Raw genomic sequence first — 14,294 nt, 5'->3', positions numbered from 1 at the left:
TGCGCTGGCCGACAGTACCAAGATCCGCCATCCTGCCACTTTATTTTATCCGCTGTATATTTTAGTGAGATTGCATCCACTGAATTTGCACTCTAGTGCTATATTTGGCCACTAGATACCTTATGTATATAGGGGACTTAGGTGACATAAAGCGCTAAAAGTACAGGCGCTTCAGCGCATCGTCATAGTGAATAGCTTTCAACCAATCACCTCCAGGGCTGTCTATATCACGCGTTGACTTCCGACGGCGGACCATAAGGCCGAATCCGCCAACCCGCCAATTCAATTAATGTATTGAAATGTGTATAGTATGATATACTGTAATACCGTATGGTTTGATATATATTTTACACGGTGTCCCGAATTGTACAGTGGGTTACAGCGTTATAAGGCGCTAAAAGCTTTATACTTTATAGGGACTACAGCGTATAGCCTTTTATATAAGTACTTAAGTATGATTCGGATATATTTACTATTTTACGCTTTAATATCAAGTCGCTAGTAAATATAATAATTTTATTCGAATGCGCTTTAAAAACTCTTTATATTTATATATTAATTATTGCAAAGCTTTCATACGTTGAGTTCTAGGTAAACTTATGATAATATATACCTAATACTGTTAACATTTACTTTAAGGCTCGGTATGTGTCACGTCATATCCTTCGTTTTGAACTATTACGCGTATATGCTATAAGGAGCTTACGTGCTATAGCCCCTATAAGTTATAGGGGCTTTCAGCGCCTTATAGCGCTATAACCCCCTGTAAGATCTAAGGCACCGTATGAAATGTATATCAAACTATACGCTTTTACACATTAATTAAATTAGCGGGTTGGCGGATTTGTTCTTATGGTCCGTTGTCTACTTCGGACTGTAACTCTGTAGACTAAACTACGCTTCCCTTCACCCCTCGAAGCATACATACGATATCTTATAGCCGACAACCTCAAGTTTCGACATTGTTAAAGTCCACACATGGCAAGAATGACAGCCTCTGAGCCCTTCTCGGCATTCACGTCACCAAGATAACCAAGCTTCCCCTCTCCAACACGTGCAAGTGCGACCGCAGTTTCACCCTCATTGTTGACACTGGTAGGAGCAAAGACATGAGATTCATGAACAGAATTCTCGTTAGTCTGATACCAAGCATCCTCGAATGCTACAGGCTTCACAAAAAGCGCCTTTTGGCTATACCGTGAAACAAGCTTTGCAGCTAACACGTCGCCTACGACCTCCTGATTAAGCACAAGTGTTGTTCGGTGGTAGGACCCAGATTCCCAAGGCAAGCCTGCCTTCGAGAAGAACGGTTTCATTTTATTCGGCTTGACGAATGAACTGAACTGGCCCATTGCTACTGCCGTGCCTCCCTGGCGCACATACTGTAGGACCGCCTCCCAGACGTGGGCATTCTTCTGATCAGTCAGAGCCTCGTCGGTTATAAGAACCGCAGAAGGTCGGGGATTTTCGGACAATAAACGGATAGCCGTATCTGCCTTCTTTACTCGATGAAGTTTCCCCTTCGTTCCGAGCTCCGTGAGCAGGGACCTATATATTTCATCGAAGTATGGTTGTAAATTGAGCGAGATGAGGAGAATTTGAGGCCTTGGCCTCTCGTCGTTTGCCATATCAAGTCTGACTGGATGGAGCCAGAGAATCAAGAAACAGTAAATGTAAATCGTTGGATGACGACGAACCTTTCGAAAAGCGGTTGGCGACCGGAGACTGTGCTGCTGACCTTGCCTTCTCTAATAGTAGGAATTCCTGAAAAGAAGTTCAACCGACATTTTAAGAGCTTGTAAGTAGGCCAGCTAAGCATTTATACTGGGAAAAGATCGCATCAAAGCAAACGGTTTCCAGAGGGGAAACTCAAACAGCTGTAATGACGGCTTGGCAACTTTATGCAGGCAGGTTACTGCAAATAGGATTGGCCCATAAGTTGGGATGGTTACACGAAATGTGCGGCCTTCTCCGCGCTTTCCCTTGCCTTCCATAGCTTCTCCCCTCCTCAATTCTTTCCACGTGAGCCCAGCCATTCAGGAGCTGGTCATGCCCTGAATGTGGCGGCGATGAAGACGCTATGCCACAGTGCACCAAGGGCGAGCTCGAGTTCGCTCTTGATATTGTTGGCGCGTACAACGAGGTCCACGATGTCGAGCTGTCTTGGACGCCACTCCTTCGACTGCCCAATTGCTGAACACGGCAGGCTTTCGGAAGTATTATTCACGTGATAGATACACTTACTACGCATATCGCGTGGTGGTGCTCCCATTCTTTGCGTGAACGGCGCGTGCGGGGTCATGAACGGAGCTACATAGCTATTCCTATGAATATCTCAGGAGACACGGAACATAGCTTCGAACATATCCACCTACACCCACCACCCTCAAGAGTCTGGGCACCACGAGCAGCTATGGGTATTGATGCAGGCTTCGATATGGTACCTCGCTTGTCAAATGACACCGGTGATATAGAGAAATGGGCCCGCTTCATCGATCAAATTAGAGATACATACCGTGGTGACGCACAAGTTCTTATCAAACCTTGTTGTATCACATTCGAAGCAGGCGAACACCCTAGGCTCCCTTTTGAAGGCCATAAGTTCTTACGTTTCAGCTCCAAGGTTTCAGGACGTACGGCAGAGGCTACGGGAGTAAGAAAATATATCAGGGAGGTTACAGTTATTGCAAAGGCTCACTTCGGCTCCCGTATTCGGAACTGGGACGAGGGTATCGACCGGTTTGGTGTCTACCGGTGGGATGTAGTCCATGAGTCGATGGCATCTTATGAGAAGGTCAGTTATACCGTTCTACTTTCGTATGCGGCTCGTCGACAACCCCTACTAATTTCATATAGCCGGCTGACCCCAAGGTCTCTCCCGCTATCGTAATTCCACCTAAGGAGCCAGGGGTTCCACTTTACTTGGTCACCGAAGTTACCGGCAGAGGCAAAGGTCTCGTCGCACTATTCCATATCCCCGCAGGCACACGTCTCCTCTGTGAGAAGCCGCTGTTTACAGTGAATAACATGCCGCCTGATGAATTGGAGATCTGTATTGCAGCGAAGCTGAAAGTCTTGTCCAAAGGGGAGCAACGACAGTTTCTATCTCTGCACAATAACTACCGTGGAAGATATCCGTTTAGCGGCATTGTAAAAACCAATGCTCTACCTTGCGGACCTAGCTCGCCTGTAGGCGGAGTTTACCCTACGATATGCCTCATCAACCACAGCTGTCTCCCAAACTCTCATAACAATTGGAACGATAACGAAAGACATGAGACTATACACGCAACTCGACCGATTCAGGCCGGAGAAGAGATCACCATCTCATATGATCGTGGTGGTAAGGCTCATACTCGAAGGGCATTTCTGAGGAAGGCTTTTGGTTTCGATTGTAGCTGTAGTGGATGTTCTCTTCAGCCTCCCGAGCTCAAAGCCAGCGACTCCCGCCGCCAATCAATCCAAGATCTCGACGCGGCCATTGGCGATCTACATCAGATGGCACACAAACCAACAGAGATTCTGAGGAAATGTCGAGCTCTGTTTCAAGTCCTTGAAGAGGAATTCAAAGGGTATGCTTGGCCTCCCAAAGCCAAACTTTACTACGATGCCTTTCAAGTCAGTATCGCGCATGGAGATGAGGCCAGAGCAAGCCTGTTTGCTGAGAGGGCGTACGAAGCTAGGGTTATATGCGAGGGTGAAGATAGCCCTGAGACGCGGAAGAAAAAGTCTCTTGCATTGAAGCCCAGAGATCATAATGCTTATGGTCTGTACTCTATGAAATGGAAGAGTGAGAGAAACATGATACCAAAAGGCCTGAGTACAGAGCAGCTTGAGAAGTGGTTATGGAGGGAGTGAATGTTAGGAGAATACGACTATCTCGTGGAGAGCAACGTCACTCGATGGCTGCGACTAAGGCCGAGTGCTCGCATTACGTCATATATACCGGCCGAGTGATTCCCGAGTCGTCATTTTGCCAGAATCCGTGGTAGTGGCTCGATTATGCAGTATGGCTGGGGCAGTTTTGATTGCAGGGGTGTCTTGACTTCCGCATTGGCGATACTATATCAAAGAGCACGGTTCATACCGGAGGAAATCCCACGTATGTCGTGCAGTCCTAAAGAGCCTTTTAGTACTGGAGTAGAGATCCCGTATGCGATGCAAGTTATCATGGCGGCCATTACGGCTTGCGTTATGATTAGTGGTGGAGCCCACAGCGGTCTCTACACGACTAGGTAAGCTAGCTGTAGGTGCAGCAGTTTCTTTTTGTTGTTTCCATTTGCGACCCTTCTGACACAATAGCCACTTCTTTATCTATCGGTAAGTCTCGTGCTCCGTAGATGTTCATGTCGAATGCTGAGCTTGGCCGACTCCGGCTAATATGAACAGTTCTAGAAAAAGGGCTTGCTAAATCAAGTATTACTGAAAGAACAGTTACATGGATCTTTCGGATAGAGTTGTTCAGGGTGTGCCAAAAGGGTAGCGAAGACTCCGTAATCAGTATTGTGCTGGAACTTCCAGCCGCTTCGACGTTTTTCATGAAGGTGAACTGTGAGCTATAACTGTCTGCTAGGCACGTTCGCCGCTGTTCTTGCAGTTCCAAGGCCGGTACGTTGGTCGATAAAACATAGAAGCGCCATCCCGTCATATCAATTTATCCTTTTATAAATTTAGCGCCATACCTCCTCTAAGTCCCCTATAATTACAGGGGATTTAGTGGCTAAACATTACGCAAATATAGTACCTATATCACACTAACGACAAATTAATACGGCGGGATGGCGGATCTATGTTTTATCGGCCAACGTATAACCTTATAGGGCAGCTCACACGCTAGAAAATTGTGGTACAGGGATGTGACAGTATTGACAAAGCTAAAAACGACGCAAATATAACTACCTAATTAAGCTCGAAAACAACGAGCAAGAAAACAATAAACACATCTAATCTCAAGAAAACAACCTCTTATCAAGAACACGTCATGTCTTCTTTGCGCTTTAGACAACCTTTCCTTTCCCCTTGCCAAAACCACTTCCTCCAAGCGAAGGAAACTCATCCTCCCGATCCATAAGAACAGCCATGCTCGACTTTCTACTCTCTTCCTCTGCCAAACTAAGCTGCAGTGCAAATTCTAGATCGTCGTCTGCGCCTGCTTTGGAACCGGTGGCTACAGCCTTTGAGGTTTCGGCTGGTTTGACCATTGGGGTGTGGCTTGATGACGGGAGACTTGACGATTTCTTTCCACTATTATCCTTGATCACAAATGGAGAATCGTACTCTCCAGACCCGCTAGCCTTCGGCGAACCTTCCGTATCATTCACGCCTTCCATGAGGGACAAGCGAATTGCGGCTTGAATTTGGAGCTCATAATCGCTTTCATCCGCAGTCTCATTGCGTGCACTTGAACTAGCAGCCAGAGGGCTTGGTCCAGTCACACTTGGGTCGGGAGTGAGGGTACTGCCAGAACTAGAGGTAGTATCGAAATCTGCAGCTGAGCCCGTATCGCTGGCGCTAGTTCGGCGCTGCTCATCAAGGAGGAATGATTCTTGAGATACCATCTCAGCGTAGCGTATGGCTTCCTCTTCTGTTAGTTCTCCAAGGCCAACGCCGAAACGAGAACGAAGGCGAGCTTGTTCTCGCGCCTTATGTTCTTGTTCACTGCGTAGCTCTTCAGCCTCTGCGGCAATATAGCCAGCGACACCACCACCGTGACGTCGACCAGCAACCCGACCTTGGATATCTGAATGACGGTGTCGACGTTTTCGACCTGTTGCATGATTCGAGGAACTATACGACCAATAACGCACAAAGGTTCCAAACGATACAACTCCGTGAAGCAAACCCGGATCGGGATCTAGGTAGATGGCGCCAGCGGCAGCAAAATTAGAGTTGCGTAATGCTGGGTTGACGGCAAGTAAATGCCGAGGCATCCGACCTGGAGAACGTGAATTGATAGTCCGAATTGGGTCTAAAGTAGACGCCAGAGGATCCCAGGCTTGGACGAGGCCATCGCTACCGCCGTGAACAAGATAAAGAGCCGATAGAGCTAAACATGAAATCTCAGGAGATTCCGTTTGGATAACTCTGACCGGGTATATGCCATCACTAGCATGGGCTTCTCGCATATTCCACAAGATGACCTTTCCTTTATTCGTGCCTACCCCAAACAATCTTGCTCGTCTGCCGGGAATATCTGAAGGTGCTTGTCTTGTTGGCGCCGATGGATTACTTGAGGTAACACTCCCTATGTTCTTTAAGGGATCTTCAAATGATGTAATTAAGGCAAGCTGTGAAGAATCCGCTCCAGTCGCGGTTATTTGTGAATTGCTCAGCTCTTTCGAGTAGAAGAACGTCTCGCGCCAATCGTCCAGGCTTGGATTTGCGGCACCAGTGGTAGCCGGCAGAGCAGATGCCTTATCTGAAACTGACAAAACTTGCTTCAATAATGGCGAACCGGATGAGTTCGGGGAGGATGACCTAGTACTACTATCACCAAATATGGACGGGGCAGGGCTAACCACCACCGGAAGTTCTGGTTCAGGAGTAGGCTGAGTACTGAGTTGAGTTCGGCTTAGTGCACTTCGGCTAAGTCGTTTGATAGCTGAAGTCTGGTCTTCTTCTAGCCCGCAATCGATGATGAACACGCTTTCGCCAGCTCCGTGTTCGTCATCACTCGCAAAGTCTACCTCAAGCTTTCGACGCATATCCCAACCGTAGCAGACCTTACGAAAATGAGCTGGCTTATAACGAAGGAACTTTTCGATCTCGCGAGCTTCCGCCGCCATTTGATCTTTGGTCAAATTCATATCGTCTGAAGGAGACCGTGGAGAATAGGCACCACGGAGTGCGTTCCTACCCGATTCATCGGGACGTGCCTGTCGTCGAGTCGCCTCTACTAGGTGCCAATATGTTGAGCGGCCCGTATGCCATGCGAGCTTAAGACTGTCGTCGGTTTTCGTCTTGCTAGTAGGTGCAATTGGAGGTTGAGTTAAGTAGTATACCTCTCCCAATGCGTTTAAAGCAACTGCCCACACCCGACTAAGAGCTTTGCGCTTCTGACTATAGCTATCGTCGATTTTGAGTGCTATGATAGGCACTCCCGGACTAAGAACCCAACGAGCGCTTACCTCACCTGGAGCGTATCGCGGACCCGTGGGATCATATCCAAGAGCAAATGCAGTCACAACGCCCAACGAAGAGCCAGTCATGATTCCAACCAGCGATTGAGTCGCGGAAGGAACAGACGGTGACTTAGCAATCCAAACGCAGCAGACGCCTTCTGACATCCCCGGAATCTTCGGAATATCGGGGTAGGCTTCGACTAGACCCGCATCTTGACCCAGGTATTTGCCCCTATATTCATTTGTCGCACGATAGAAGACACGGCCGCCGGGAAACCCTTCTCCGCCGAGGAGGCCGTACGGCTGACTAACATCCATGACGTTGGGAACAGCGGCAGGTCCTTCACCAATCCCATATGGCAGAAAATTTGGTACTACTTCCTCCAGTTGGTCAAAACCAAAGTGGTCATCTATGCCCCATTTCTCAACCTTGCCACTGGTAGGGTCACTGAGAGTGCCGATACCCATGTCGGAAGCCCCGTGGATAAGCCTCGGTGGCTTCTTCCCGCTAGGCTTAAATGTAGCATGAATATGTGTTACTACTGACATGAGTTTTGTGTTGTACGTCAAAACGGCGCTTGCCTTCTTGCCAGATTGGCTCGACCTAGAGGAAGATCCGATGCTACCCGAATTTGTCCCAGGTTTGCCTCTGACAAGACTACGGAGAAGTTGTGTTCTTCGAAGGTATTCACTGCGCCAGGAGGAATGAAGCGCTAGGCGTGTGAAATGGCGAACTTCTGATCGTACAATATCTGGATCTTCTTCACCCCATATTCCATTTTGATGTTTACCGGTGGTGGCTAATGCGTCCTGTCCGGGGAAAAATCGCTGGAAAGCCATGCGCCATGCATGAGGGGTAGTGACCAGATCATAAAATCGCTTCGACACCAGAGAAACAGCAGCATGGGAATCTGGATGCAAGTGGGATAGAATATGCGTCAGAATCTCTACGATATAGTTAGAATAGTTTTTTCATTGATAATATACGTCGGAAGGATATATACCATTTGGCATATCAGACAGCTGAACTCCGTCGGAACGCGTGTCTGCGCGTTTAATAACCTTGAAGCCTAAAGCTTGTCTAGGTACTGCCGGTGTCAATGCATTTTCATATTCAGATATACGCTGACCTGGAGCTATGGTTTGTGTCGCATTTGGCTCCTCGTGGACGTCGTTCAATCGGCGCAATCGTTCGTGGAGGGTGTCCAGATTGACAACTCCTTCGCCATCGTCAATGGCGCTGTCTCCTCGCTCTGAACGCGGTGACATTCCGTCGGACAGCTGTTGCAGCAGAGAACGGCGGGCTGAGCCATTGAAACCATGGTGCTGAAGGCCATGTTGAACGGTTTGGTGAGGTTGAGGGGCGCTGTCTGGTAGAATATGTTTTGAGACCTCAAAAAGCTCTTGTTGCATAAAGTACTGTAGGAGAAACGAGGGTAAAATGCGCTTTTGACTGTGCGATAGACGATGCACAGTCAATAATCAATGATGATTAATAATTTGGATAAAAAAGAGAGCGGGTCACGTTATTCTGCGATACTTTGTTTCAATTCTCGTTGGGAGATTGAGGAGAAAAAAGCGAAGTTGACGATTACTCGCGTCGTTGCTAGTAATCGATCCCGTAATCTCGTAATCTCGCTACTACGGAGCAATCTATCCTGTAGGTAGGTACTTACTAATAAGGCCGTAGTTGCTAAACTTACAGCAGCTAGCCCCGATGATTTACCGGTACGTAAACTACTACCTACCTACCTCTAAGGAGCAACTACGTTCTAGCTTTAGAGATCATTATAATAGTCGGATAATTACATGAAGATATGTCAATAAAGGACTAATGAGAGAGGAATACGTCATTCTTAGGTTGAGGGGCGATATTAAATATCTTTGTTAAAATAGGTAAAATAAAAAGGTACTAACGATTATCTTGATTTCGATACAGCACTTGCATAGGTATTCAGAGACAACAGCAACAAAAAACAAGGCAGCCAGGTTATGCGATAGATGATACAAGACATACTCGATTGATCCACGTTCTAAGTCTTGCGATCCGGCAAGAGCTTCCACTCTCAAGAGTCAAGGCCCAATCCCTCGCACATGTGCATCTTGAAGAGGGTGCTGTCCGCTTGTTTGAAGTAGGACCTATGTCCTAGTCACAAGGCTAAAGTGGAGGCCGTCGTGAGACTATCATCACTAACAGTTGACGGTCAATTTAGGGAACGAGTAGCCAAACTCTAAATGCCTATCAGGATACCTAGTACAGAAAACAGATTCTGTATTACCTCCCTCGCCTAGGAAGGCTAGTTGAGGTAAGTGCTTCATTCGGTCCGAGGATCTTCGACATTGTCTACCAGTCGAAGGTAGGAAAGGGATGACCGCAGCAACTGAAGTAGAATGTTAGCTCACTTACATAACACAACATTGTGCCTACGAAGGTAATACACAGAAGAAAAATAGGCACTATATACATAAATAGGATTGAATAATCAATTAATACAATATAGAATTGGAAAAGAGATGCCGTATTCTATCGGTAGCGAAGTCCCGATATGAATAAGCATCCATATTAAAGGATCCCACCAACTGGCCCCTCCCAATGTCTCAGGATAAATTACCACTAGCCAGCCTACCCCTGAGACAGTATTATGCGGAAACCCTCTGTCAGCCGGTCGTTCAAGAGAACATTTTTAATATTGTCTTTTTTTCGTCTATTCATGGTATATATCACAACCATTAAACACAATGGGCTCTAGAGGACCGCTGCCGGTTTTGAAACGACTATCTCTTTCTTTCACAACGTCGTTCTTCTTACTCTTCTTCTCCATTCAAACACCGGGCTTCCGAACCAGACGTTCATATTCGGGACAGGCGTGACAGTCATAAATGTACAAGTATCCGCGGTCAGTCATCTTCCCCGCCGGGTCCTCTAGAGTCCATTTTTCGACACATTCCGATTCCTCCCTTTCAGCCGCTACTCCAATCCGGCACGCAAGAACACCTTTCCCTTCTCTCCAACCCCCCATTCTCAAATGTAAACGCAAACGCATTAGATTAAAGTACCTGGTCATCAGATCCAGGCCAGCAAAAGGTGGGCTTAAATCTTTTTAGATGCCGAGGATTCGTAACTATTTTTTCCGGTGGCAGACTCAAATATCCCATTGATAAACCGACCGTCTTAGAATGTAAATCACAAGAATACCTGAGCGAATGCTCACAAAGGGTCGCAATTCCTTAGGCAGGCCGCCCACAGTGGCTTCTGTTCAAAACAGGCAACGCCTTCTGGATGGGTATCGAACTATAACTAAAATGAAACGGATGTGACGTGCAGGTCGTATACGTTCGCTCAGTTCCAGCCAAGAGAGTTCTCAGCTGCGACTGGCGCCGAAATGTTAGCGGTGCGTGCTGAGCTGTTCATTCCACTCCTCCCACTTCCTTGACTATCGCGCGTATTTCCTACAACTCCACCGTAACCAGGGTTGCTCGTAAAATCCCGACTCAGTAACGCACCACCCATCAGAGCCGGGCTTCCAGCTTGACGCATCTCGGAGGGCGAGTTGATGGAGCTGCTCCTCTGGTGTCTCTGCTTCTTGCGCTTGTAGCGGCGGGCGATGATAAACATGGCGGCGCCATAAGCACCAGCAACGCTAGCCGCACCAACGGCGATACCAGCTGTGACGCCCTGTTGCGCGCTAGTTGTCTGCTCTCCCGGACCCTGGGTGTCGAACGGGTCGTTATTGGCGGAACCAGTGTCAGACGGGTCTGATCCACTGCCTCCAGTAGAACCGGTAGCACCATCTAGTGTAGAACCAGGCATGATACCGATAGCGGGGTTGATCTGGCTGGTCAAGTTGCGTACTAGAGAGTCAGGGCTGTTGTAGAGAGCGGTCGTCGGGTACCCGATATCTTGGCTAAGCTTGGAAACTCCATCCGTGGGATACCATACCATGGCTTGAGAAGTAATGTAACCTAAACGAGAGATGGTATCGTAAGGCTTAATGCTGTACATTTGAATTCTCCCTACGTCATAGCCACCGCCGTACGCAAGTCCCTGTGGAAGGAGATTGAACATCTGAGAAGCGGCCAGAGGCTCATCCACTAGATGCTGATAGTTCTCGCCAAAGAGGAACGAAATCTGGATAAGAGTCGTGTCTGGGGGTTGAGCAGGAGATGCCGTCCATGGTGTAATAGCCTTGGGCAGGCTTGTCGGAATTCCTGTCGCCGTAGGTTGTCCAGTTGTGCTGAAGGTGCTGGTAGAGGGCTGGACAATAATCGTAGTGGGGAGCCAAGACTGGGAATCAGTAATTGTGCCAATCACAGGAATACTCGTGAATATGGGTGCAGTCGTAGACGAGGATGTGGTTGAGGGGGCAACACTCGTTGAGTAGACCGTCGACGACGAAGTGCTGGTGGGTTGAACAGTCGTACGTTCAGCAGAGGAGGTCAAGGGAGTGGTTGTGTTAAGAGGGACCGTGACAACGCTTGAGGACGAGGACTGCGTAATAGGGACTTCCGTTGCCGAGGTGGTAGTATTAAGTGGAACAGTTGGCGAAGTGACCGGAGTGGTGACAGGCTCAACCGATGACGTAGTAGTGTTGCTGGGAATCACAGTGGGCGTGGGCAAAGGCAAGCTAAGACTGAGGGACTCTGTGGGCAGAACGGTAGGGAGGATAGTTGAATCCGTGGTATTAGCGATCGATGTCGGAATTGCTATCGACGACGAACCGGTACCGAATAGAGGTGGTAGCGATATCAGTGGCGTCTCAGAGCTTGTCGTCGCAAAACTTGACGCAGAGCTTGACGATGATCCAGTGCCCAGGAGAGGTGGCAGCGAGAGGAGAGGCGCTGTAGAGCTTGAGGTAGACGACGCAGTCGGAGCAGTGCCAGGGAATGTGGTAGTCGGGAAAAGACTGAGGCTTGAGGGCAACAGAGACAGAGATGGCAACAATCCACCGTCCGAACTGGTGGTAATTGCACTGGAGGCATCGGTGCCTAATTCCGTGCTCGATTCCGTTGCATTGGCCGAGGCCGAGGCCGTCGGGAGAACAGCGCTCGTAACACCTCCCACTGCACTCGTAACTCCACCAACAAGACTAGTCACACCACCGAGTAATCCACCGCTTGAGCTGGTTGAACTCTGGGTCACAACGCCCGTGGGGGCAATTAAAATGCCTGAAGACGAAGAAGGTACAGTCGTGGAGGGTACGGCCGTAGAGTCGCTTGCAGTCTCGATGGCAGTGCCATTGGTAGCCTCTCCCGTTGTCGAAACTTCAGCAGTAGTCCCCGTAGCAGTTCCAGTCGCGGAGACGGTTGAGTTGGCAGAGACAGATGCCGTCTCTGCATCCGAAGTGGGCAATAGAGACGGAAGATCCAAGCTGAGCGTTGGCAAGGAGATTAGCGGAGGCACTCCTCCGGTGGACCCAACACTACCAGATGAGCCAGATGTGCTAGCTGAGCTAGATGCATCAGATGTCGTCGCTGTCCCTTGAGACTCGGATTCGGATTCGGATGTTGAAGATGCGCTGATCGAGGAGCTTGCGCTGGTAACGTCCGACGAAGTCGTTGTCGTCGATTCGCTGGGATCGATCCCTGAAAGGAGGCTAGACAAGAGATCGGATATTGAGTCCTTCTTAGTCTCGGAATGAGTCGTTGAATCCACCGTATCGCTTTGGATACTCCTCGATGCCGAACTCGTAATCGTGTGATTAGTGTACTGCCTCTTTACATGTCGTGGGAAATAGATCTTCGGTCTATTTTCAGTTTCTGCGGTAGCCAACGAGGCGGCGGCCACTAAGGCAGCGACGAATAATGAAGTAGAATGCATGATGACTCAAATTAAAATCCAATTCGTCCCAGATAAATCAATCGCTAGATGGCTGTTGCAACGGCTAGGTTCGAGTATCGACTGCAGCGTAAAATCGTGGCTAACGGGGGGACGTTAATGTCGCTGGCGAGCGATGGAGCTCTGACCTGGCCACTTACTATGTCAGGATAATTTAGAACGAATGTACTTGACAATGTATGTCAACGAGTGGATGCTAAAAGAGAAAAACAAGGTCAGTGTCTTTTTCGATCACGTCTGCAGTGGCATCAACAACGCATTAACGATCCACGGTAGATCCTCAAGCTGCCTGAAGAAACTCCGCCCCATCGCTCCACGTCTCTTAGGAAAACGGCTTCGTCAGCGCAATAGACTCAGAACTCACCTTGTTTAACAAGCAAAATATTTTGTTTATGTGATGTTAATCTTTTCAAAAGAGTGGCGCGACGAATAAATCGTCAGCTGAAATCAATAATAATTTAACGTTATGTTGTATGGCGTTCACGACGTATCGCACGGGCGATTCTCTCAGCGATGCATTGGTCTCGACACGCTTAAACCGTCGACTAACGAGCAGTCGTCAATTTTAGGAGGGTCAAGACTCCAAAGTCAATGGATGGCCGGCGCGCCGAAGGGGGGAAATATTGTCGTCGAAAGGTAAGCCTTACGAGGTCGGCGAAAGGGAAAAGAGAGCGAAGGACGGGAAGAGGGACGTGGAGGGTAAGGCGGAGGGCAGGTCGAAGGGGGTAAATGAGAAACAGCGAGAGGAAACGTGAGAGGGAAAGTGTGAAAGAGAGAGTCGGGACCCAGGATGCCAAGACACTAAAACCCAGGGGTGCCTTCGTTATTGATCAGTCTGCTCATTGATCAGGGGAGAAGAACAAGGGGTCTAGTGAAGGGGGTGGGGTGGGATGGCTAATTACGTGAGACTATTCCCTAAATAGCTTAGCCTTAGTGGGGACCAATATCGCGCTCTCTTATTTAGGAAATAGTGCCAGGGCCGACTTTTTTTTTCAAGAAGCCTTTAAACGGTTTAAACGCCTAGTTTACCAGCTCGAGGCGCTAATAATTTCTATGTAGGCTGTTAGGCTGTAGAGCTGCATCAAATGCATTGTCTCTATGATTTCATCTTGTTTCCTTGGTATGAAAGGGAAGAATATGAAAAAGGGAGGTTAGATAAGGGAGTGTTGTACGGAATGCTCAAAGGATAATTCACGAATCGACCTAGACATACAAACAACTATCTTGCTCATTTGATCATTTCTCCTTTTTTTTGCTTCTTTTTCCTTTAGGATTCGTCCCATCTTTTTTAGTGTTGTGTTGTGCAACTGATACGATAGCACTGAGCAGGCAACGCT

General features: G+C 48.3%; 4 protein-coding genes across 4 annotated transcripts; 1 reads left to right on the top strand and 3 right to left on the bottom strand.

Moving 5' to 3' along the window:
• Nucleotides 1-808: 808 nt before the first annotated feature.
• GGS22DRAFT_152988 (uncharacterized protein) lies at nucleotides 809-1,870 on the bottom strand. Its single transcript, XM_047959772.1, has one exon. It carries the CDS (start codon nucleotides 1,626-1,628, stop codon nucleotides 966-968), a length of 663 nt encoding a protein of 220 aa, XP_047822877.1. The 5' UTR covers nucleotides 1,629-1,870; the 3' UTR covers nucleotides 809-965.
• A 161-nt stretch (nucleotides 1,871-2,031) lies between these two features.
• Nucleotides 2,032-4,049, top strand: GGS22DRAFT_66600 (SET domain-containing protein). Its single transcript, XM_047967727.1, has 2 exons — nucleotides 2,032-2,794; nucleotides 2,857-4,049. The coding sequence occupies exons 1-2, from the start codon at nucleotides 2,327-2,329 to the stop codon at nucleotides 3,856-3,858; spliced, it is 1,470 nt and encodes a 489-aa protein (XP_047822876.1). The 5' UTR covers nucleotides 2,032-2,326; the 3' UTR covers nucleotides 3,859-4,049.
• A 769-nt stretch (nucleotides 4,050-4,818) lies between these two features.
• GGS22DRAFT_152983 (uncharacterized protein) lies at nucleotides 4,819-8,751 on the bottom strand. Its single transcript, XM_047959771.1, has 2 exons — nucleotides 8,126-8,751; nucleotides 4,819-8,068 (listed from the first exon to the last, which is right to left on the bottom strand). Exons 1-2 carry the CDS (start codon nucleotides 8,532-8,534, stop codon nucleotides 4,998-5,000), a joined length of 3,480 nt encoding a protein of 1,159 aa, XP_047822875.1. The 5' UTR covers nucleotides 8,535-8,751; the 3' UTR covers nucleotides 4,819-4,997.
• A 1,572-nt stretch (nucleotides 8,752-10,323) lies between these two features.
• On the bottom strand, nucleotides 10,324-13,322 carry GGS22DRAFT_66566 (uncharacterized protein). Its single transcript, XM_047967725.1, has 2 exons — nucleotide 13,322; nucleotides 10,324-13,039 (listed from the first exon to the last, which is right to left on the bottom strand). The coding sequence occupies exon 2, from the start codon at nucleotides 12,937-12,939 to the stop codon at nucleotides 10,462-10,464; it is 2,478 nt and encodes an 825-aa protein (XP_047822874.1). The 5' UTR covers nucleotides 12,940-13,039; nucleotide 13,322; the 3' UTR covers nucleotides 10,324-10,461.
• Nucleotides 13,323-14,294: the final 972 nt, after the last annotated feature.

This window comes from Annulohypoxylon maeteangense, assembly GCF_022496945.1.
Source record: "Annulohypoxylon maeteangense strain CBS 123835 unplaced genomic scaffold GGS22scaffold_2, whole genome shotgun sequence".
Taxonomy (NCBI): domain Eukaryota; kingdom Fungi; phylum Ascomycota; class Sordariomycetes; order Xylariales; family Hypoxylaceae; genus Annulohypoxylon; species Annulohypoxylon maeteangense.
This window is presented reverse-complemented; position numbering and strand designations above follow the sequence as displayed.

Excerpts from the sequence above, each read along its gene's own strand:
- GGS22DRAFT_152988 (XM_047959772.1), bottom strand. The coding sequence starts at position 1,628 with ATGGCAAACGACGAGAGGCCAAGGCCTCAAATTCTCCTCATCTCGCTC.
- GGS22DRAFT_66600 (XM_047967727.1), top strand. The coding sequence starts at position 2,327 with ATGAATATCTCAGGAGACACGGAACATAGCTTCGAACATATCCACCTA. Across the intron at positions 2,795-2,856 it reads CGATGGCATCTTATGAGAAG|CCGGCTGACCCCAAGGTCTC; the intron begins GTCAGTTATACC and ends AATTTCATATAG.
- GGS22DRAFT_152983 (XM_047959771.1), bottom strand. The coding sequence starts at position 8,534 with ATGCAACAAGAGCTTTTTGAGGTCTCAAAACATATTCTACCAGACAGC. Across the intron at positions 8,069-8,125 it reads GCTGTCTGATATGCCAAATG|AGATTCTGACGCATATTCTA; the intron begins GTATATATCCTT and ends ACTATATCGTAG.
- GGS22DRAFT_66566 (XM_047967725.1), bottom strand. The coding sequence starts at position 12,939 with ATGCATTCTACTTCATTATTCGTCGCTGCCTTAGTGGCCGCCGCCTCG.